The 26,412-nt window shown below is 33.2% G+C and overlaps 1 protein-coding gene across 3 annotated transcripts in view; it reads right to left on the bottom strand.

Moving 5' to 3' along the window:
• Nucleotides 1–26,412, bottom strand: part of Pof1b (POF1B actin binding protein) — a 67,556-nt gene that overhangs the window by 19,167 nt on the left and 21,977 nt on the right. For 2 of the 3 annotated variants that reach the window (XM_015502130.1, XM_015502131.2), the window contains exons 5-7: nucleotides 24,898–24,999; nucleotides 19,548–19,730; nucleotides 2,953–3,083 (exon numbers count right to left, since the gene is read on the bottom strand). In XM_015502130.1, coding sequence (XP_015357616.1) covers nucleotides 2,953–3,083; nucleotides 19,548–19,730; nucleotides 24,898–24,999 — 416 coding nt within the window. The remainder of the gene's footprint in view (nucleotides 1–2,952; nucleotides 3,084–19,547; nucleotides 19,731–24,897; nucleotides 25,000–26,412) is intronic. The other variant, XM_048797291.1, reaches the window with a different exon arrangement.

Below are 26,412 nucleotides of genomic sequence, written 5' to 3'. Positions count from 1 at the left end.
AAATAATTGATTATAGAAACTTGGGGAAGATTTTTAAGGTAGTGAACTTGTGTGAAGTGATAAATTTATGAAATAGTCGTTTGCATAATGGGATAAAGGGATAATTGTTCAGGCAATGGGAGAAGGTATTAATCACGATAAAATGAAGATGTAGCTAAAGATGAAATAATTCATTATAATGGAACCAGTTCAAACAAATAGCTGTTTTTTTTTTCACTAAGAGTGATCAACTATATGGTATGACAGTAAAGAATGCATTCATCCATTAAATAAATCATTTACTGAGCACCACAAGTTAAGGTTTAGATATGAGGCATTCCTAAAAGGTTATGAATAAGTCAACACAAGAATTGTAGGCAGGTGGGGAGTAGATGGAGGAGGTAGGTCATTAGGAATATGCCTTTAGGGTATATACTTTGTCCTGGATGAGTGATGCTCTCTGTTTCCTGATGGCTTTGTCCTGAACTACTTTTCCTCCTCCCCAACTTTCCTCCATGATGTTCTGCTTAAAATGGAGCAATGGAGTCAATTGTCTATGAACTGAGATCTCTGAAACTAGGAGTCCCAAATATAATTTTCCTCCTCTAAAATTGTACTTGTCAGGTCTTTTGGCAACAGCAGTGAAAATGCTGACTAAAACAACATTAAACCAATTACTATGCTAAACAACAAGGACAATGAGGTAAATAAAACTGTTCTCATCAGGCTCTCTGAATTTTAGGGATAGTGAATGTTGGGTGTGGGCTGATGAAGGGAATGGTAAAAGGAAACAACATATAAGGCAGAGAGCTAGACTGATCCAGAGTTACAATTTTTCTAAGTAGGAAGGCCACCTAAATAAGAAGGAAAAGATGAAGATAATGGTAAGGTTATAGTCACTATTCATGATAGATTAGGAAGAAGGGAGACAAAAAATAGAAAAGATATGGAAAAAAAGATTAAAAGAGACTATACAGCAGGAACAAAAATATTTTGGGCATGTACAAATAAATATTAATATGTATTTGTTAGTAAGAATGTATACAAAATGGCATATATGGTGTCATATCATATGTGTTAATTGCATATATTGTATACAATTATATATTGTAAAAATCATGTCTAAGAAGTAGAAGGATCTAGGTAATAAAAAGTCTGAATTGAAAAAAAACTATTGCTTTTTTCTTATCTTCTGGATTATTTTGAATTTAAGGAGCTTTTATAGATTTTGCCTGACATTCGGTCACATACATGCTGTGATTAAAAAATAATAGGCAACTTTGGAGGTACAATCTATAGAATTCATTTTATGACAATATGCTCTCATTTATACATGAATAGTTGATAAACTATTAATGCATGTTTTAAATATATGCAATTACGTATCATGATGTATAATACTTTATATGTATTTATAAATAGGTATTTATAATTCACATTCATATGTAATATAAAATGTAGAAAATTAGTATAATGTATACCATTTATATGTACTATATAATGTATTAAATATACATTGAGCACTGGCCTCCATTTATTGAGCACACATCATAGAAGATAAACAGTGGTGTGTTGGCAATGGGACTATACCTTGTTTCATACATGTAATATCTTAAAACAAGTCATAGAACAACATTCATTTTATGTTAACATTTAAAAATTATAAATATTTATGGAGTTCCACATAATGTTTCAATACATGTGTACATTTCCTAACATTTAAATCAGGTTAAACTTATGCATCTTTTCTTCTTTTTAGTTGTCAATGGATCCTTATTTTATGTGATGCTGAGAATTGAACCTAGTGCCTCACACATGCTATGCAAGCGCTCTACCACTGAGCCACCACCCCAGCCCAAAACTTACCTATCTTATCAAACATTTACCATTTCTTTATGGTAAACAAAAAATTAAAATCATTTTTTCTAGATTTTTGAAAAGTACACTACATTATCATTATCTAATAGTCACCCTACTGTGAAACAGCACAGCAGAACTTCTTGTTTCTATTCATCTGTTACTTAGTACCCAATGATCAACCTTTCCCCATCCCACATCACTACTGTCCTCAACCTCTGGTAACCCCTAGTATAATTTCCACTTCTATTGTGAGAAGAATTTCTTATATGAAATGGAGTCTCAGGGTAAAATGGAATCTGTTTGGTCATTGTCCATATAGCCTGGCCCATAACATTATGAGATCAACATATTTAGTTTCTACATATGAGTGAGACCATACAGTACTTGCGTTTCCATTCCTAGCTTATTTAACTTAATGATCTCCACTTCTATCCATGTCATCAAAAATGGTAGTATTTAGTTCTTTTATATAGCTAAATAATATTCCATTGTGTTCATGTACCACAATTTTTTATCCATTCATCAGTTGATAGATACCTATGTTGCTTCTATTTCTTGACTATTTTGAGTAGTGCTACAATGAACATGGGAATGCAGATGTCTCTTCAACATACCAAATTCATTTTCTATGGACATATACCTGTGTGTGGGATTGTTGGATCATATGTCAATTATGTTTTCAAATTCTGAAAGAATTTCCATGGTATTTTCCACCTTAGTTGTACTAATTTGCATTCCCATTACCCAGTGTATAAATGTTCCCTTTTCTCCAGCACTTTTTATCTTTTTTTTCAACATATCATATATATTTTTTTAATTTTTTCCCCAAGAATTTGCTTTTGCTGTCAAAGTATACTACAAAAAAGCACACAAAATATTTTGCTAATCTTAAAAGGATTAGTGTTATTTTTGATGCTTTTCATAATCTGTATTATTTTTTAAAAATGAGACATCTACTCAGCTTTACTAACAGTTGCCAATTTACACATTAAGAGTATGAAAGTCCTGCCATGAACATAAAACTGCTCTTTTTTAAAAAGTCTATTAAAATACAATAATGTAGTAAAATATTTGATAGCTACAATGTCAAAGCAAAAAATATGTTTATATTACCTTCCTCCAATTCTCTGCAAATGTTCTAATAAGCAATGATACAGATCTGTATTCTTACGGCTTAGGTCAGCAAGCAACTCTCCAAAATATTTGGGATCCAGTTTTTCAGGGCCATCATCCTGAATTATCACCTAAAACAAACATCAACAGCAATTATATAAAAAAATATTATGTTTTTCTAAATTCACACATATTGTGATATAAAATGTAAAAAGTAAAATGACCTATTAATGTTATCACATGAATTAAGCCCTAAATTTTCTTTATATCTGAGTTATCATTTTTTCCATAGGGAAGAAATTTAAAGAAAAATTAACACAGCAATAACATATTCAATCTCATTGCACTCAAGTCTACATGATCTAATGAATGCGAAACTTGAATAACAAATACTGAATATAGACTTAAATAAAACAGTAAAATAAGTAAATAATCTCTGAATTTCTTATTATCACCACTTGGCTTTCTCATCTGCCTCCTATGAGAAAAGAAAATGTGATATTTGACTTATGCTGACTATAGAATAATTATTTTCATTTACACATACATATTTTCAGTGAAATCCAGCTTGGTTTACCAGTATATCATAAAGTTAGACTAAGAAAATTTATGTTATCCAATGTGCTTTATGTGTTTCTTGTTAGACTCTCTCCTTTTATTATTTGGAGTGAATATATAGTCAATCTGACATGGAAAAGACTAGTTCCTGGTCAAGTGTTGAAAATTCATGGACCCAAGAGATAACTGAAATCCTAGACAAAAATTATTATGTATAGTGTCCTAAATAAGACATAATTTATTGGTTTCATATCCATTACTGCCATCCTTTGGGTAAACCTGTAAAGTCAGTATCATCACACAGAAGGTTTAAATGTCATAGAATTTATAAATAGTGCATAAATTCTATGCACTATGATATATAAAAATACAAATAGTCCATAGATCTATGTTTGAATATTTAATATAACCCATTTTTTAAAATTTTATTCAAGTTTTGTTTTATTTATTTATTTTTGGTACCAAGGATTGAACAGGGGCAGTAAACCACTGAGCCATATCCCCAACCCTATTTTGTATTTTATTTAGGGTCTCACTGAGTTGCTTAGCGCCTTGCCATTGCTGAGGCTGGCTTTGAACTTGCAATTCTCCGTCTCAGCCTCCCGATCTATAATATAATACTTTATAATGCTTACATGAACCTAGCAACTTAGTAACAATTTTTGTTTCCCAACAACCTCTCTGTTCCCATCATATCATGCTATTCCTGCCTTTGGATCTTTACTCGCATTGTTGATTGCTTAGAATATGCTCTATCCTTCTTTTGTGTGTTCAAATCTTACCTATCCTTTGAAACCCATCCCAAGATTATTAGCTCCTTGAAAATTGAGACTATGCCAATCAACAAGGCTAATTTAATTTTTGCTCTTTTGTGTTCAATTGTCTTGAATATTTTTTATACATTTTTAAAATACTTTTTTTAGTTGTAGATGGACAAAATATCTTTATTTTTATTTGTTTATTTTTATGTGGTGCTAAGGATAGGACCCAGGGCCTCATGCACGCAAAGCAAGAGCTCTATCACTGAGCTACAACCAGCCCAATGTTTTTGTACTTTTTAACACATACAAAGTCTTGTTCTCTCAGCACCCTCTCCCTTCCCCAAAATAAATTTTAAAAACTTAGCAGTAAATAACACGTCATAGTTTTTGGTATATCCTATAGTATTTAGCACAATACTGACTAAACATTCTATAGCTACTTAGTAAGTACTTGTTGAATAGAAAGAATGTATCTGCCTGATTAGAAGTGATCCAGATTCTGAAAGGATTTTTTTACAGACTGCTCTTAATGCATCCAATAAGAATGTTTAAAAAAATCAAAAAGAGTGTAGGCAGAACTTCTTCAAGAATATCATTGTGACCCCCAAACCTTCTTCTGAAGTTAAAATGGAAGAGCTACTTAGTTGCTGCAACTAAACTGAAATTGTAGAGTTAGAGGCTGACACTTCAGTTCTCCTTAGACTTCAAACTCTGAGCCATCAGATCCTCCATCACAGGCCCCTCTCAGGAAATGAAGGTCAAAACCAGCCAAGTCCCTATTTGAAGTAAGCTTAAATACTTAAATGTTTATTTTGTATTTTATGCATGCATTTCCCCTTATTGATCATCTATATTTTAATCAAACTGAGAGTAGTCTAAAAATATCGTCTCAATATGATTTTAAAAATCAAAATTAGCTAGATAAGAGGGTATCTTAGACTGTTTTCTTGGGTAACTTAAATACCTGAGGCTGGGTATTTTAGAAAGAAGACTTTATTAGATTTGCAGTTCTGTAGATTCAAGAGCATGGTACCAGTTATCAGTTCAGGTTTGGTGACAGCTTCATGGCAAATGGCATCAGAATATTGGTAGTATGTAACAGAGTGATTACATGATGAAGCAGGAATCCAGAACAGGGGAAGGGGTCATACTTGCTCTTTTCAGAACAACTCTTTCGGGAGAACTAATTCAAGGTCCCACAAGGATTACCTTAATTCCTTCTGAGGGTGATACCCCAAAAACTTAACCAACTCCCATCAGCTTTGCCTCTGAAATATCTCACGCAGCATCACCACACTGGGGATTAAAGCTTCCCACACACAAATTTTGGGGGTAAAAACCACGTCCAAATCATGGCAGAGATTGAAAATCTAGGCATCATATGTCACTCCATTTATCTTGAGGATATTTTCTTTACAGTAACTGGCCCCAATTCATCTCTCATCTCCTCATGTGTGTCCCTTCCAAGATGACAAATTTTCCAAGCAGAACAGGACATTTTTATAGCCAAGAATATTCAAGTGCCAAGTGTCTCTTCTAGAAGTTCCAAACAATTAATTGCATATGTTTAGTATTTGGCATAATGTTCTCTCAGCTGATAATATTTCTCCTAATGCTATGAAAATCATGTTTATCTTCCATTTGAATCACTGGAAAGAGTAATTTCATAGTTGCAAATAATTCTTAAAATATTTGCTTTTGTGTATAAATATTCTCTTGTCATTGTGCTGCACATTGGTAGACTTTAGGTGCATAATTCTTTCCCACATGAATCATTAGTGCCATTAATAAAATTTTGCTTATGTAATTTCTGTATGGTGGATTTAAGCACTCAAAGAATCACAAAGGCCAAGACATGAAATGACTTAGATCAATATTTTATCTATGTTCAAAGCTAGATAGAGGTATTAGAAGCTTTTAAACAGAAACAATTTTATTACAAGAAAAGATAATTATAAGTAATATTTATTCAGTTCTTAACTATGTGTTCCAGGCACTGCACATGCACTTCACATACAGATTAAATAAGGTAATGCTTCTCACTACATACTTTGTTGCCACTACACTATATTGCTTTCTCAAGTGACCTCGATTATTTGTTTTCTTGGTTACTTTGGAATTGCACTATCCCTAAGTGTATTACTTTGGAGGTGAGTTGGGCTAGGACTTGCAACAGTAAGGAGTTTTCTTTTCTCAGAGGAAAACTATGCAAAATATGCCTGAAGTTCAGGCAATAAATTTTATTCAGCTAGAGAAAAGGTAAGAGGATTAAAGTTGAAGAATGAATTATTATATTAAAAGAAATGTCACAGTAGAGAAACCAGAAGAAAAATTCACTCTTATGTGAATATATTTCTTGTCATTTTTTAGAATTTATGATTAATAATAATAATTAAGTAAAACTCAGTAGAAACCAAAACTCAGTTGGGTTCAAAATTTTGGAGTTGTGAGAACAGAGGAATTCAGATTCTCACCTAGTGTTAAGTGTTTAATAAGACTAGTACTCAAAAATAAAATGAAATTTCCTAATCACAAAGTGTTAGCCATTTTTTGCGTTACTAGATCACAAATTCTTAGAATGTCTAAATGTTATTGGAATTGTTTGTGAGTGAGTTTTGGCATAGCTTTTATTTTTTAGTTTTTTTTAAAGCATATGGACATATACCTTTATTTTATTTATTTTTATATGGTGCTGAGGATCAAACCCTCACACTTCCAAGGCCAGCACTCTTACCACTGAGCTACAACACCAGCCCTGGCATAGCTTTTAGTGTTGGCTCAAAGTCATGTTCTTATTGCTCTGAGAAAGCCATGATAAGAGATCTCCCAAGGAAACATGAATGCTTTGGGCCAGAAGAATTGTAATAGATGGAGATTTTATCTTTGTTACAATATTGAGTTGATCGGATACTCAAGATATATACTCCATATTTACTCATCTACCTAAAGAAGGAGAGCTATCTCAAATATTAATCTTTGATAATAATTTTAGCTGTTCACATATAAACAGGGGAGGAATATAGACTGTTCCAGATATTTTGTTCCAGATATCCAAAATGTGGTATTTCTTCAAAAAATTATAAAAATTATTAAAGATTCATGAACACGTGACAATGAAATACCTTCAGTCAGATCAATATTTGATTATAACAAATACCAAGCTGTCCTGTTCCTTTTCTCTGATTGCAGATGAGAAATTCTTGATAATAAAGACTCCAGAAACCTAAGGCAAAACAACCACACTTAGGTGTATAGTCATATTAATGGTTACTTCAGAATTTCTGAAGAAAGTAAATACTTTTCAAAGAGAAACCATAAACCTCATCTCACTACTGCCTTGGAAATTCTTGTCCTAATTCTCTCTTGTGGTTTTATGTCATATTTGTGGTCTATGAGATTCCAGAAATAGTAGGTGAACTTTTCTGGTTGTCTCTATACTGTATCAATTTTCATACTTCAAGATGATTTTGACCAACTATATTTATAAAGTTCAGTCATAGTAATTTTAGAGCCCTGTAGATAGTTGATACACAAGTGTTGCTAATTTCACCTGAACTATCTTTTCTTGCATGGTGCCCCTCAAGCTTAATGGTACACACCCTGTGAGGATGTTTCTCCAGGCTGGTTTGCAGTGAAGGAACAAATCATAATTCAGTATGATAGTGTATTGGCTTAATTAAATTTATTCCCACTAGGAACTGGCTTAAGTTGTAACTATTAAGTCACCATTCAGAAGGGCAGATTAGCAAATTATAAAGTGCTTAAAATACCATGTTATATAAAAGCAATTAGGCATTAAGTACCTAACATTCTAAAACTCATGAACATGTTAAATAATGAGATCTGTTGTGCTTAGATTCTACTGAGAAATAACTTGTGAACTGCTGCATGACAATGAAAATATATTTTTCAAAAGTAAAAACGTATAAGTGATATCTATATAACCAGTAAAGCTCATAAGGATATGATGATTTATAGATAAATAAGGTTACCATTTGATTAATATTGCTTTAATTTTGGACATTTAATAGCTATCAGACTGATTCAAATAAAACTTAATCCAGTGGTTACTAATCTCTGAGAAAATTAAATGTATTTTAGGTGCAATATCATTTGGTTGCACATATTTTGTACCACACATAAGAAGCAATCTTAGAGAAAAAGTATAATAATTTTTGGTTCTGAGAATTCTTACTGCTATTTTAATCTGTGTACATATTGAATAAAGAAATTATGTATTGGGGCTGGGATTGTGGCTCAGTGGTACAGTGCTTGTCTAGCACATGTGAGGCCCTGGGTTTGATCCTCAGCATCACATAAAAACAGAAAGAATAAATAAATAAAGTTAAAAAAAGAAATTATGTATTATACAGTGCCTGTTACATATTAGATTTTCAATAAATATCAGTGAACTGAATTTACTGTACAATAATAACAATTCTAAGATAAATACTTTTTTTACTTGTGGTAGTTAAGTACTTAATCACCCACCATATATTTATATGTGGATGAACTTAGACAGCAAAGTATTACAATTGAAGAAAAATGAAAAATTGAAGTCATACTTCCTGGTTGTGGGTTAAGTAAATTGCTTAATATTTGTGAGCCTAGGTTTTTCAACTGTAAAATGTTGGTAATTTAGTACCTATTTTACAAAGTTATGGGAGGTATCAAATAAAATTAAATAGTGGGGGTGGGGAGCAGTCTACCTATAATCCCAGCAACATGGATGGCTGAGACAGGAGGATCACAAGTTTCAGGCCAACTTCAGCATCTTGGTGAGATCCTGTCTCAAAATTAAAAAAAAATAATAGTAATACAATTTTAAAAAGGCTGGGAATGTAGCTCAATGATAAAGCAGCCCTGGGTTCAACCCCCAGTATCAAAACAAATAAATAAATATATGGGGGTAAAATGCTTTGTGAATTGTTAAACAATCATGCAAATAATGATTTTATTTAATTTAAGGCATATGGATAATTTTCTATTAGAATTATGATAAAAAGAATATAAGAAAATTGTTTATATTTAAACATTCTCACCTTCTTGGAAGTAGAGATACTGTCTTAGTATCTTTCTAAAATTTCATCACCTAGCATAGTGCCTGAATATGGTAAGTGCTAATAAAATATATTGGATTAATACATTAAATATCTTTATCATCACAAAAATAGTAATAATGCTGATTCTGCATCAATTTATATCATTAATCAAAATATATATTAGGGACAGCCCTTTTAACAGCCTAATGATGCAAGGTAAGTAGAGAGGAAATTGTTTGTAATCAAGGATGAAATTGGGAATACATATTAAGTAGAACTGATACAAAAGCACTGGTTGGAAGAGTTGCCTTAATAAAGTTCACTTAAATGCACTTTTGTAAAGCTTAATCAAGGTTTTTCTGACTTCCTTTTGGGGTGTGTGTGTGTGTGTGTGTGTGTATGTATGTATGTAAATTTGATATTATATTATAAAATATTGTTATTCCTCTATTCACACCAATTAAAAATCACATTGGTTGTGGGGCCAGGGCCAGTGGCAGAGAGCTTGCCTAGCATGGATAAGGCACTGGGTTCAATCCTTAGCACCACATAAAAATAAAAAATAAAATAAAGACATTCTGTCTATCTAGAACTACAAAAAAAAAAAAAAACACATTGGTGGTTTGTATAGTCATTTCATAATGAGTATGGGTAAGTGAATAATAACATTTATAGCTAATTAGACAATTAAATATATGATATTTTACTATAATACAAAATAAGTATTAATAATTTATAATGCTTTTATTCTCATGGACAATGGCAACTTTGCAAAGAATTATTTTTTTTCTTTTTGTTTCAAGGGTTTCTTGGAAGCTCAGAGCCAAAGTTTTGATTCAGTTTTAATAATGATAAAACCCTGTGGCCTGAATTACTGTGTACTTTTCCCTCTGGTGTCATCATTCCATTGTATTTACACTGTAATTGACACTTATGTCTTTTTCCATTCCACTGCATCTTATTGATTCTCATAAGCCATTCCAAATTTCTTCACATGAGAAAGGATGTATAAATGCATAAATATATAAGCATATACATCAAATAAACTAATATGTATTTTTAAAATACATAACATCTTGGTAATACCTTTGTTGCTGCCTTTTCCTCTTCTCTACTTCTCTATCATTTCTCTTTCCTATGATTCCTTAGCATATAATTTATTCAAAGGGTGGAAACCCTTAGCTCATATAAGCCAGTCTAGTGAAGAAACTTACTGCACATATACGTTGGCACCTTTAATGCAACCTCTCATATATTTTAGCTTTCTCATTAAACTGAAGCTAAACTCAATACCCACAAACCAAATACAGGGTTTACAGGGTCTCAGGGGCATGAGTCATTCCTTCATTAAGCACATATTTTACTTAGTAAGCACTGTCTTAAAGAACTGTCCCAAGTACTACTAGAAACACAATCAAATAAGCAATTGCCTCCACAAAGTCTTCATAACCTTTATAGTCTTTCAGAAGAGCTACATATACACCTAAATAGCATTAATGTAAGGAACAGACTGATTAATAATGAGTCTAAATACAGGCACAAATCAAATGCTAAAAGAATTCTAAGAGATAACTTTTGGCAAATACTAAAATAATTTTAAGAAGGATATAACTTTCAGCCAGATAATGAAGATAGGTATACAATCAGTAAAATATGACAACTGAATAAGTGTGGAGTGGCAAAATAGAGGGAAAATTTAAAATGATATTAGATTTTAAGTCTGATAATTAGAGAACTGGAGATACCATTAATAGAGATAAGAGACAATAAAAATCTGGCATGGTCAGTTGCAGGTGACTGTGGGACAGTTAAGTAGAGCCTCACATAGACAATTAAAATGACATATTGCAGCTGAGGAAGAAATTTCTGGAAGGTGTCCATGTAGAGCTGTGTCAGAAGTCAAGATTTTATATTGTCAAGATAGAGATGGTAGAGAAAGGAGAAAGGGGCTACAATTGGGTCCTTAGGGAAGTTTTTCTTGTGACTGAGTGGAGAAGAGCCTGAGAAGATGTTATGGATGAGATATGAGGTACCCCCTAAAGCTCATGTGTGAGGCAACACAAGAATTCTCAGAGGTAACATTAGATTATGATTAGATTATGAGTGATATAACCTAATCAGTGGATTAATCCACTGATGTGGATTAACTGGGTGGTTACTATAGGCAGGTAAGGTGTGGCTGGAAGAAGTAGGTCCTTGGGGATGTGCCTTTGGGGTTTACATTTTGTCCCTGGTGAGCAGAGCACTGCCTCCCCCCTCCCCCTTTGACTCCTGGTTGCCATGTTCTGAGTTGCTTTCCCCTGTGACTCCCCCCTTTTTTTGCGGGGGATGGGTCTTGGGGATTGAACTCAGGGGTACTTGACCACTGAGCCACATCCCCAGCCCTATTTTGTATTTGATTTAGAGACAGGGTCGCACTGAGTTGCTTAGTGCCTCACTTTTGCTGAGGCTGGCTTTGAACTCATGATCTTCCTGTCTCAGCCTCCCGGGCTGCTTGGATTACAGGCATGTGCCACTGTGCCCAGCTGCCTATGATGTTCTATCTCACCTGGGGCCCCAAGCTATTGAGTAAGCCAAAAGTGTACTGAACTCCTGAAACCATGAGCCAAAATAAACTCCCTCTATGTTGTTCTTGTCAGATATTTCAATCATAGTAATGCAAAGCTGACTAAAACAGAAGAGGACTTGGAAGCAACAATAAAGTATAATGGAAGAATATCTAGAATGGATAAGTAGTACCAAATGCAATAGAACTGGAACAAGATGAGGACTGGTAAGGAAAGCTGAATTTGGAAACTTGGAGGTCAATAAAAGAAATTTCAGGAACATAGCAAAGCTAGAATATATTCACAAAGTGTTAAGAAATGTGTGGGTAGTGAGGACATGGAATCAGTGAGCATGCCTTCCTCCTTTGTAAATTTTGTGGAGGTTAAAAAAAAGATGAGATCCTGTCAATAGAATGATAGGATTGCAAATGGAGTGAACTGAAAACAAATATAATCTTAATTCTTGAATCAAAAGAAACAAGATTTCTAAAGGTATAGAGAAATTTTTCAGTGAACACAAATTGTGGTCCTTGGACCAGTAGAAATAAGATAATCAAGAAACTTAGAAATTGTCAGGCTCCAGCAATCTCTACCTAAATAGACCTTCCAACTGATTCTGGCACACATTAAAACTTGAATTGCACTTCCCATTTTCAGTAGAAGGCAAAGCCACCTAAAGGGAAAGAACAGTGATAGGACTTGTAGTAAAAGTAGGGAGGAACAGAAAAGGATTAGACATTAAATACTGGTAGCAAGTCAGTTCGAATTAGTAAAAAGAGTTGCCAATTAAGGAGAGAGGACAATATGACAGAAGTAATCTTTCCTAGATAAAATTGGCTTAATTTAGGGACTTTCTTCATCACACAAAAAAGTCAAAATCTCAGAACAGAGAAAGTAGATGGTAGTCTACCCAAAGTAAGAGATCTGTACAGCGAGGACAATAAAACAGAATGCAACAAAAAGTTAATCAGTTTCAAGGAAAAGGATTCTTGAATTGGTTGACAATGATGTCCAGCTTGGCTTGGAACTGAGGGCTGGATATCTCAGTGAGAGCAAGGTTAAGTAGAAAGGAAAGCATAGAAGATGATGTAATAAAGTGATGATAAGAGAGAGAGACATTCAGTATTCCAGGTTAAATAGTTTTAAGTGACAATGTAAGTTCAAGGAATGACCAAAGTCTATGTGGACTGAATACAAAGAAATGAAGAAATTAAAGGATATGAAGAACTATGAGGACAGAGTGTGGGAAAGATTACTGATATGGATGATATAATTCTCATAGATGATTCCAGGACAGGGTCAGTGGGAAGTGGATAAAAGATTGTAAGCCACTTGATGAAACTTTTGAAGGATGACGAGAGTGACCATAAAGTCAATAGATAGTTGTAATTGAGGCAAGAAGGATGGTGTATGTGTATTATTGAGTTTTAAGGAAAGTAAAAGGTTGATGAGAGATGGTTGATCAAAAAAATTCAGAATATTTGACTGAGTATAAAATTATATTGATGGGCTGGGGATGTGGCTCAAGCGGTAGCACGCTCGCCAGGCATGTGTGCGGCCTGGGTTCCTCAGCACCACATGCAAAGATGTTGTGTCCGCCGAAAACTAAAAAATAAATATTAAAAATTCTCTCTCTCTCTCTCTCTTTAAAAAAATAAAATACAGTAAAATAAAATTATATTGAGAAAAGTATTGGTAATTAATGTCAACAAAAAATATAGTTATACTAATAAAAGAAGCAAAACAACACACACATAAATTTAGTAGTAAATACTATTTATATTGCAATAATGATATAAATACTGAACACTAATTTAGCAAGCAAAAAGAAATATGGATATTTAACTGTGTTGGGATGGTGTAAGGGAGGAAAGCAGGTGTTGAAGGATTAACAAAATCTTTATGTACCAGAATTATCAACAGAAAATATAGAACATTTGATAAATCAAGAAATATTAGCATAAATATATGCACACTATTTATCTAGTGGAGGTAGGTGGTAAATTCCCGAAAACAAAGCTAAGAGTTGAAAATGGTTGGCCTCTGTATTTCTGATCTGGTTGGTGAAATGGGCTGGGACAGGGAATTTCTATTTTATGTTGTTGATGTCTATTTGAAATTTTAAGCTTACTGTGTTAATAAGTTCTAAAAATAGTAAATAAGTAATGATTGTATAAAACAAAGGGGATATTGCCATGAAACAAAGGTGCATCATAGCAGGAAGTTGCAGGAGGTAAAGGAGACAAATATGGTGCCCAAATAGATACAAATTAAATTTTTGATATGGATAGCAGGGTATCGAAGTTTGCACAAATGACTCTCAATTTCAATAATAAGAATGAAAGCAATAAATATGAAGAAGGACTTGAGCCACAGGTTAATGAGTGAAGATGTTGTTCATTGAACTAACCATGCATCAAATTCCATCATTAGTGAATGACTAATGTAAAAGAAACTTTGTAACAATCTTCCTGAAAAGAAGACCTGCCAGAAAATGTATTTGACACTAAGACTTGTGTTATACTGGTGTTGACAACTAAGGTTTTAAATAATGGAAGAAAGACATTATTACATCCCAAGTTGGAGTTGTTTTTCCACTGGATACGTCACTATCTGAGTGGGCAGGATTGTTGCCTTTACAATCTTCCTGTGACTTTAAATGTTTCCTGGAAGCCATAAGCCAAGTTCAAGAGAGTTTTATACACAATATAAATATTTATTTGGTCTTTCTTATAAACACCACCTGTATGACAACTTGTAAAGTGAGTTCAGCTGAGCTTTTCCCTGTAACATTTTTGAAATCATCCTTGGCAATGGCAGGAAAATGATCACATGATGTTATTAATTTCCCAAGGGACATGGCTAGAGATATTTTGAATTTAAAACCAAAATAATTCTGAGGGAGGGCCGTGAAAAATATACATATATTGTGAAGTCAGCTTTTGGACACCTGATTTTGAAATATATTTCAAAGTCTTTTTCCTTTAAGTCAAGCATTTTAAAATACTAAAAATAGTATTATAGCTCAGTGATGGAGCACCCATGAAGCATGCATAAGACTCTGGATTTGGTCCCTAGCAAAACACACACACAAAAATAGCATTATAATAGAACCAATGTATTATATTGATTTTTTTTAAATTTTGAGACAGGGTTTCACTAAGTTACTGATGCTGATCTTCCTTCACCTAAATCTCTGGCTTCATCCCTCAGGCCTCATTTATAGATGACAGAATTTATTTTCTGTTTCCAGAAGCCAGGAAGTGTGTTCTGAACATTTAAATGGCTCCATCTAGGAGAACCAAAGAGGAGAGCCAGAAGGGACCCTAGAAATCATACATCAGTCACGGAGGGAAGGTTTTGTGTCATGTGCTGACGTCTGCTGATTGGCCTCTGAGGTGAGTTCCATGCTGAGTGGTGGGGCTGACCACCCACGGCTGCCATGGGCTCAGCATCAGGTGGTCCAGCTGCTCAGTTCCTGCCTGATTGAATCCAGGCTCCCATTTCAGAAGACAGTGAACTACATTTCTGTCCGCATGCCCACCATACTCTGTGTGTGGTGTCTCCCTTCTGTGTGGCTTTGCACACAGCTTAGGTCAGCTTTTATGCGTTCTGAGCCTGCTGAGAAGAGCTGGGCTTCATTTTCTCTGTCTGGGCTCCTGGGGCAGGTAGTAGGTAAGTAAGGTCTTTCTTAGACTCAGCCATTGACTCAGGCTGTCTGGGACCCCTCTGGGATTCCCCCACACTCAACCGAGTGTATTCCTGGGCTGAGGGAGGGTGTCTGATGTTTCTGGGTGCCCTCCTGCCCGCAGGGGTTGCCTGTGACTCACCAAGCACGGAAATCCACGGGGCTTCATGCCCTGCTTCTCGCCCTGAAAACCATCTCCAGCAAGCCAACCATAAGGTGTTATCATCTGAGAACCACTGAGATCACTAACCTCTGGGCCATTGCCCCAGCTGTTCCCTGTTCAACCAAATTAATTACAGGAGTCCATGCAGCTCAGCAGAATCAGATTTTATCAAATCAGATAATTAAACAGAAATCCTATGTCCTTTCCACTTTACCATGCTACTTCCAAAACATAACTTTAAAAAAAAATTGAAATGGAACAAATTTTAGTTTTAAAAGATCCTAAATTATATCTGCTCTATTGTCCTTTAAAGAGACTCTTCTACCCATGAGTCACATCTATACAGACATGTAAACACCAAGGAGGCTAGAGTTACAGAACTCTTTCCCTACGCTCCTTCCTCCATTAGTCCTGTGAATCTCACCTTTATCCTCATAAAACACTGAAAAATTGTATCTACACAAGAAGCCTTCAAACTTTAACAAAGCTACAGAGAAATCTCAAACTATACTGTGAATAGTAAAATAGGAGTGATATAACTGGGCATGGTGGCACATGCCTATAATCCCAGTTACTGAGGCAAGTTTTAGGACAGTTTCAGCAACTTAGCAAAATCCTGTCTCAAAATAGATAAAAAGGGCTGCAGTGTAGGTCAGTTGGTGGAGTTTTCCTGGGTTCAGTCATCAGTATTGTTAAAAAAAGTGATATATTAGTTACTAAACACTGCCCATTTTCTAAGTACATAATAAAATGTCTGATTAAATACATTTTTAGATGTACTAAGGTAGTGATATATACCATTACTATTGCCATTGGATAAAAATTCTTTCCTTGTTTTTTTTTTGGGGGGGGATATCAGGGATTGAAATAAAGGGGCACTCAACTACTGAGCCACATCCCCAGTCCTATTTTGTATTTTATTTAGCTACAGTGTCTCACTGAGTTGCTTAGTGCCTCACTTTCGTTGAGGCTGGCTGTGACCTCCTGATCTTCCTGATTCAGCCTTCTGAGTTGCTGGAATTACAGATATGTGCCACAGCACCCAACCTATACAAAATTTCTTAATACATAAATATTGTTCTCATCTGTGATAATTATCTCTAACATAGTTTCCACTGTCATTATTCTATGTTAAATTTTATTCTATTCAAAAATATTTCTACGTGACATTTTTTTCATATTGTGGACTTTATAGTTTATGAAAAACTTTCAACATGTATTTCATTTTAGTCTTTATATCAACCCTGCGATATAGACATTATTACCCCAATTTTTGAATGAATATGCTAGAGAGGTTTAATGTTATGAAGATCACACAGCTTAAAAGGGACAAAGCTAGAAATAACCCAAATCTTGTCCTGAAGCTACTCCACTTTCTTTTACATCACTAATATCTCCCTACTGACAGACACTTCTCATTCCAGTGCTCTATTAATGTTTACATTACTGTTCAAATACTCTCTACATAACTGACTCAAATTCCAGGGGTAACCATTGGGTTCTGGAGTTAGTTAACTTATGTATGAATCCTGGATCCACTATATGCTAATTGTTTAAGCCTCCACAAATAACCTCTTCAGATCTCAATTTCATTATCTGAATGATAAGGAAAATAATATCACCTTCCTAATCTGATTGTTATAAAAGAAAAACAATATGCTAGTCTATCTTGCACAAAACTGCTAAGGATTAACCTTCTAAAGCATACCTATCAGTATTTTCTTACACAATTAATTTCACTCACTGTTTTAGTTGGCTTTTTCATTTCTGCAACCAAAAGACTTAACAAGAACAATTTAAGGAGGACAAAGTTTATTTTGGGGCTCATGGTTTCTGAAGTCTCAGTCCATAGACAGACAAATCCATTCCTCAGGTCTTGAGGTGAGACAAAACACCATGGCAGAAAAGTGTGATGGAGGGAAATGGCTCAAGACATGACAATCAGCCTCCACTTGCCACATACAAAATATATACCCCAGAGGCATGCCCCTAGTGATCCACCTTCTCCAGCCACACCCTATCTGCCTTCAGTTAGCACTCAGTTAATCCCCATCAGGGAATTAATTCACTGATGGGGTTAAGGCTTTCAAAACCCAGTGATTTCACCTCTAAGCACTATCTTACATGAGCTTTGGCAGGACAACTCACATCCAAACCATAATACTTACTCTACATTGCCTATTAAAGAAAATCCAAAATTTGTAATTTAACACTTAAGGAACGTATGATCTGGCCTTAACATGTCAACACTATAATGTACTATCTCCTTATCACATGTCTTCTATCACATACATATCAAAATACTAATTATTCCTGAAACATAAAATGTACTTCAGTAAATCCATAATTTATATGATTCCCTCTTCCTTGGATACTATCTTTGTGTAATACCACAATGCCACATGTGAAAATTATGCCCATTTTTCAAAGTGCTGGTAAATTACCACCCCCTCAATCTCTTCCTTGATCTCCCAGCTGAAATTTATTTCTTCTTCCTTCTCTTCTAAATGCATATTGGTTATCTTTAATGATAGACAACACTTTGCTTTGCAATATAATTTTTGTGCTTTCTACTTTCCCCTATAAGAGGAAACTAAGGCAAAACAAAATCAAAGATTAGTTTGAACTGTATGGCATTACTGAGATTTGACCAATATGACCTGTATAAATGACAATTTCAAATTATTTAATCTAATAACACATTTATAGCTATTATTAATCCATATAATGTAAGAAATTCAATGATTTAGAGTTATTTTAGAGGGTAATATTTCCATACAAGCATTCAGAGTAAAGACAATTTTAGAGTTTTGTTGGAAAAATATAGATTTTTAAATCATTTATACTTCTTTTTGTCCAATATGGCTAAAGTATACATTTCAAAATTTCAGTCCTTAGAAGTGATCTCAAATATATTTTAAATAATCCAAATTCTTATATTGACAGGCTCCTTATTTATTCTTTTTTTTTTAAAGAGAGAGAGAGAGAGAGAGAGAGAGAGAATTTTTTTTTAATATTTATTTTTCAGTTTTCGGCGGACACAACATCTTTGTATGTGGTGCTGAGGATCGAACCCGGGCCACACGCATGCCAGGCGAGCGTGCTACCGCTTGAGCCACATCCCCAGCCCCTCTTTTTCTTTTCTTTTTTTCTTCTAGTAATAGTTGCCTATGAGAGGTTGATTTAAGATCTGAAAAAAGACATTAATTATGTCTGATTCTCCATTGCTCCAGTTGTGATTATTAGTTTTACCAGATACAAGAAAGTCTTTGTTTTCTTTTAACACTTGTATAGCAAATATTTAAAATTCCAGTCTTCTAAACATAATTTACTCACTGAAGATGTCATCCCAAGAGATGTCTCAGCTACTTAGTTTCTATTTTGTTATAATATACAATGAAGTATTAACATATTTTTTATTTGGATTATTATAATATATTCTCAAATAACATATATAGGAAGTAATTAGCTTATGAAATGTAACCATTATAATCATCTTATATAATCATTTCTAAATTGTTATTCATTTAAATACCACACCTTATGAAAATTATTTAATGTTGCATAATTACTGGGCTCATTTTAGAGTAAGGATCAATTAGAAATCATGTATTTAGTAATAACTTAAGTCATAGATTTAATGTATTGAAGAACCTGAATTGTTCTGTCTTTTGAGAGATGGGATAATTGGTTTTTAAAAAGTTATAACATAATATAAATAACAGTGGTAAAAATCAATGTTTTGATGAAAATTTAATATGAGTACCTATACAGTGGTGTCGGAAGTATTTGAGGATGTTATTTCCATTTGAAAAGGAATCAGATGATTGATCTTACCTGCTCATGTATCTGGTTTGATCCACCATGGCACAGTTCATTTCCAATGCTTGTAGAAGTTGAATCACTTCCTGTGATGCTATGTATTTGTTGGTTAGAATGGGATTGTTGACAGTGTGAAGAGTGGATGATCTGAGGCTGTTGGACAATATGATGATGGCATTGAACCTGAGGATAGCATTCCTAAAACACAAACACATATAAAAAATAGCTGCTGAGAATAAATAACATTAATCGAGACTAAAAAAGCAACTGAAACCATGTTTGAAAACTCAGTGCATGTTTTCACAATATAATTTAAACCCTAGAATTTGTAGTATTAATTGGTGATATATTATTTTTCAAATTCTTCCATTGGGAAAACTTGTATTAAATTCTATTTTTATTCAATCATGTATCTGTGACTGTAGAAATACTTACCTAGATAGGCCAGAGAATAACATGGTCTGATTAAATTAATATTCCAGTTACACTTATCACTAAAAGTATAATGAATATTAATATTAATTAATCTTTCTTCAATGATTCAACAGGCACTTCAGTATCTAATTACATAATAATACCATAACACTGAAGATGTAGACGGATATAAAATTAGAAAATAATGTAGTGATTTTCAATGTCAGGAAGCATATTAGAGTCACAGTAGGGGGAACAAAGTGCTAATGTTTATGAAAATCAAGTATGAATTTTTGAAAAAAAAGATTGAAAACCAGTGACCGGTGCTTCCAATTCAGAAAACATGGATTTTTAACTCTAATTCTTCCACTTACTCTTTGATCTTTAAAAAAAATCTATCTATCTATCTATCTATTTATCTATCTATATATATATATCTCCTTTATGAGTCCCAGTTTTCTAATTTGCCAAACTGGGTTCAGTATGGGTCCTCATGGATTGTTGTGAGGGGTAAATGCACTAATGTCTGTATATTACATAGTACAAGGTAGGTGAGTAATATACATTTATTACTATTATTACTACTATTATTATCATTTATGTCATCATCATCATTGACTTTATTATCTACCTCACTAATTTTGAAGGTATAAAATAAACCCCTGAGGTCTAGAAAATCAAGTTGTTTTAATTATAATGACTGAAATTAATGGAAAAATTGGGGTTGGAACTCAAGATTTCTAGCATAGAGTTCTTTCAGGTATTAATTGGCTGAACATATACTGAGCTCAAGATATTCTTGAATTTGTTATTTTTAAACTAAATATTTGCTACCTGATTGTTTATTTGCCATGGATATTTTCAGGTAAGTATGGAAAACAAACTAATATATCTAAGTGTTTCAGTTTTGAGGAATTCAGATATCTGCTATAGTATGTTTTTATTATTCTACTTTGATAAGAGGCATCCAGAAGCTTGTTTTTAAATAAAAATATTCAATTTTGAGTCATAATACTACATTTATGTATAATCAACTTTGAACATTTGAATTCAATGCTCTATTTCTTTCAACTGTGGATAGTTGACCAATATTAAAATAGTAAAATACTTCATATTTTAAATTTTTATATGAAAAAATTCAACTTATGTTAAATGAAAGAAGTGCAGAAGAATTAATATAGTATTCTGGTGTAACTTACAAAGAATGTTTTTACCTATATATTTACGAATATACATAAATGCTTCTGTATGATTTGACCAATAAACTTTTAAGAATGGCAACTTCTGTTAAGAGAAATGAGGGACAAATTGATCCAAATAAGCTTGTTTTTCATTGTATGCATTTTTATACTTTTTATAGATTTTTATATTCTTTTACATTCTGGAAATTCTTACCATGTATACAAATGACCTACACACACACACACACACACACACACACACACACCACACTACATTCTGGAAAAAAAACCAAAAGGATAAAGAAACACATTTTGCAAATACAAGTCACCTTGATAGACATATAGGTAAATGCCATATAGGTAAATGCTAAGCAATCTAAATGCTTAGAATTATTTTCTCTAGATGCTTTTTAAATATAACTTACTTTGAAAGTATGCTAGCACTAAGATCTTAACAGTTTAGAAAATTAAGCATATGCTGTCAGCAACCTTTGTACAAATTTGGGGATTTGAATATATTATCTATTATTTTTTGGTAAACAATACCATCATAATCTGGATTAGGATAAAAATCACATTGACAATCTGAGAAGACCACAACTCAGTGGGGATCTTGAACACTAATGAAATAGAAACTCTCCTGAAGAAATAACAACAATGTATACCCCCAAAAGCAAGTGAGGAAACACTTGGAAAGGACACATCAACAGAAGGTAATAAAGAAAAAAAAACATTTATTAATTATCTTCCTTTGTTAATGTATCAGTTGACTCTTCAATAGAACACTGACATTCCTATCATCTAGGGTGCTCTACACTTTGTCTGAGCCTATCTAGCCTCTGAACCATACATTGGTTCTACTGAACTCTTAGCAGATTTTTAATTTTTTTTTCACACATGCTAGGCAAGAGCTCTACTACAGAGCTGCACTCCCAATCTCATTTTAAATTCTTATACCTGACTATTAAAGTTATTGTTCTAAAGTAAGATGTTCATATATTAATGGAAATTTGAAGCATGTCATGAACTGAATTTTCTAAGTACAAAATATCAAACATTACTAATTTATCATAGATTATTCAATATCTTTGATGGAGAAAAAGAATTATAGAGTACAAATTATATGAATTGAATAATTTTCTTTCAACTGGCACTACTTTACCATCTCTTTGCTACAAATACATTTTTTTTTCTTAGACAGGTCTCATCTATGAGCTAGTCCTAATTGATAATAAACAGTTTCATGCAGACACTCGTTTTATCCATTTTGTCCTAGTATATACTTCATCACAGAGGAAACTTAACTAGAGCAAAGAAGTTATAGTTTGTTACAACTACAGGGTTCCTTTTACCTTGGACAGCTTCCATGGCAGTTCCCAAACTCCCAAATTATTTAATTCATTAATAAGAAAAACTTGGCATAACCAAGTCAATACTCAAGTTAACAGTAAACAGTGGTGGTATTCTCATTTCTATTGTTTTTATGGGGCATTATAATTATACACAATGGTGGGACTCCTGTTGACATGTTTGTACATGCACATAACGTAATTAATTTAATTCTATTTCTCCAGTACCTCTCCTGTCCCTCCCCTCCTCCTTACTTTTGGTCCCCTTCCTCTACTTTACTGATTTCCCTTCTATTATTTTTAAATAATGCATTATAATAATGTATGTAAGTTGGATTCATTGTGGCATGGCAGTATTCCCTTAAAGGAGCTTTTCTTTAGTTATTTCACCTACATAGTGTTAATATAATGTACAGGGGGTCAATTTTAAACCTGTTTTTCTTTGAAACAAGAAGCTAGAAGCAGCATGAAATGATCCTACTCAACATTTTTACTATTAAAATGTATAAAATCTTATTGTTTTAGCAGCCCAGTTGGATAAATGGCAGGTTTTATAATTTGGTAGCTTGAAGACAATCCTGGCCCTTGGAAGAACAGGAATATTTGATGAAATTTTTCTACTTGATACCATAATTATCTGAACTATTCTGATACTCCTCTTCCATATATATATATATATATATATATATATATATATATTCAGTATATTCCATACCAAACTCTTCATACTATATTCAGTTTTCTAAGCAAAATGAAATCTTAAAGATTTGAATGTTTAATATTCTGAGAGTTTACTCAATTTCATTTTTGCTGGGCATCAATTAAGTAAACTTTGTTATTTCCTACACATATGATAGTGACTGCCCATGAAGTTCTTACAAAATAAAATGTGGCTAGGTGCAGTGGTGCATGTCGTAAGCCCAGTGACTGAGGAGGCTGAGTCAGGAGGATCATAAGTTTGAGGCCAGCCGCAGCAATTTAGACCCTGTCTCAAAATAAAAAAAAAATAAAATAAAAAGGACTGGGGAGATAGTTCAGTGGTAAATTACCCCTGGGTTCATATGCCCCAGTCAAAAAATGAAATTTTAATACATCAGCCAGTCTCATTTGTATACGAGAAAAATGATTTTGTTATCCAAACTGATTTGATATTATTTAACTGCCTATCGTGAATTGCTTGTTACCCCTGCAAAGATATGTTGAAGTTCTAACCCCCAGTGATTTAGAATGTTCTCTTATTAAGAAACAGTGTCTTTATAGATGTAATCAAGTTAAAATGAGGTAATTAGGATGGGTCCTAATACAATATGACTATTATTCTTATAAATATGGGAAATTTGGACACAGAGACAAACATTTACAGAGGGAAGACAATGGGAAGATGTATACGGAGGATGCCATTAAACGAGAATTGGAGTAATGCATCCACATGCCATAGAATGTCTGAGGCTACCAGAAAATAGGAAGCAGGCATAGAAGAGTTCTTTCCCCAAGGGCTTCAGAGGGAATAGGGCTCTGCCCAGTGATTTTAGACCTCTGAATTTCAGAACTGTGAGATAATAAATTTCTATTTTTTAAACCACCTAATTTGTGGTATTTTATTAGAATAGTCCTAGGAAACTGATACATTGTCCTAGTTCAAAACTGTCCAAGAGATAATACCAGGCTCTAATAGGACTGGACAAACTTTTATCCACTAAAAAGAGCAATGTGAAAACTATTGCTTACAACAACAACTGCATTTAAGGACTTGGTGCTGTAGATGTCATGAGATTACTGCGGTCCTCTAGCAGCTGTGCACTCTGTACTTGGTCTCTCAGTTAATGAAAATTTAAAAATGTTATTTGAACCCTCAGTGTTCTCGATCTGTCATAGTATTCAGTGTATTACATATTTGTTCATACATATTATTCACTTGAAATTCATTATATGCTAAAATAATTAATACAAAATTATAATGCTTTAAATTATTATTTTTGTGAGACTAGTTAAAAGAAAAATGACAAAACATTTATATATATATATATATATATATATATATTTAAGATTCTACCATTAATTTTGTATGTGATTATTTTGATTTCAGTTCCCTTTTACTAAAATAGGGATAATAATACTTTACATGATAAAATGAATATGAGCTTATTTATTTATTTATTATTGGTGCTGGGGATTGAACCTAGGGCCTTGTGCATGTGAGGCAAGTATTGTACCAATACTTGCCTGAATATGAGATTATTAAGGATTCCATGAAGAGCTACAGATATAATGAAATATTACTATAACTCATGGTGGTTCTGTCTGGCATTTGATAATTGAATGTCATTTTAGCTCTATCTTTAAAATATTTATGAATATTTCAATATTCACTTAATAAAGTTTTACACTTATAAGACAACTTTTAAAACAATTATTACTTACCTGATCTGTATTTAGCTTCTCCACTTTTCTTATTGTTTTTTCATAAATAACATTGTTTCCTGGGAAGAAATGGCCTCCTCTTAAGAATGGAGACAGTGGTTCCTAAAAAGACAGTAAAACCTATGTTTTTCTTTGAAAGGTATCTTTTCCAAGGAAACTTAAAATATTTGGTTTGTCATAGGGTCTGAGGTAGTATCAGATTTAGGGGGAGAGTGGAATGACATCCAAATAAGGTCCTAATATGTATAAGAAAATAAAAGCAGTTTATTTATCAAAGAGAAAAATCTGAATTTTTCCTACTATCTTTTACTAGGTCTTTTGGGAGAGATTGGAATGAGGTAGGAAAGATTATTTTTTCTTTCTTTTTTTTTCTATTACCAAGGCAAGCAAAATACAATTAGTTTCCTCTGAGGCAGATCACATGCTATCAGGTCAAGACCATTTAAATTGAGTTCACTGGTAGGTTTCTTTCTATGCAAAATTATTATCATAGAAATACAAAATAAACATAATTCAGCACTACTAGGACATAAAATAGGTAGAATTGTATTAAATATTTGTTTCCCAGAACTTGATTTGGGTGCCCTTGAAGTGTACAATTCTTGTGATTATAATCAAGGTGAAGACTCTCAGTGCAACATGTTTTGAATACTAATAACTGAGAAGAAGCTTTAAGAGCCACTGTATCTCTGTATAATCAACTAAATTGCTGGAGGATTAGCCAAGTGCTTAGAAGATGTCAACCAATGGAATTAAGGCTAGTGACATGTCCAAGATCTGAAATAAACCAGAAAAGGACTAATAAGAATCAGACCAAGAGTGTAAAATGTAAGGTGTAGTATATTTTTTTTCCATCTTTTGGTTTAATTCAATCTTTACATGAAAGCTGGGTTTATTTTGTTATTGAACAAAAATTGCATTCATTTATTTTGTAATATGGGAGAAAAGTGTAGAGTTGGGGATGGTCTCATGTATTAACAATTAAGCTTAAGGACATTTTAAAATCAACAACATGTACTAGCATTTTTATAGTCTACTATCGTAAATACTCTTAGACTAACTGAACTAAAACTTTGGTTGTTGAGAAATTAAGACACTCTTGACACAAAAGTTATACACTTCTGGTATTCAAGTTTGAATAAGGGTGCTTTAACTAAATGGTCCTTGGAAACTTTGGTAAAACAAATACATAAGTGACTAAATTTGACTAGCTAATGAATTATTAAATCTAAAGATGCATTATATTAAAAAAGATTTCCCTGGAAGCTATTTTCTGTGTGTTTGATTTTGTTAATGAACTTCTTTAGTAGTTATATTTGATCATGTAACATATTGCTCTGTATGCATAATGTGTTTTGCTAACTGCTATGAGGCATACAAACATGAATCACACATATTACTAGGTGCATTTAATATTGATCAGAGTTCATAAAACTATGGCAGACAGTTTTTTTTGCACTGTCCTCAGGATAAGCATGATATTTAGATTTTTAAAAGACTGTAAATAAAAAAGAA

Source organism: Marmota marmota, unplaced genomic scaffold (assembly GCF_001458135.2).
Source record: "Marmota marmota marmota unplaced genomic scaffold, marMar, whole genome shotgun sequence".
Taxonomy (NCBI): Eukaryota; Metazoa; Chordata; class Mammalia; order Rodentia; family Sciuridae; genus Marmota; species Marmota marmota.
The sequence above is the reverse complement of the archived record's forward strand: the minus strand, read 5'-3'. Positions and strand labels throughout refer to the sequence as shown.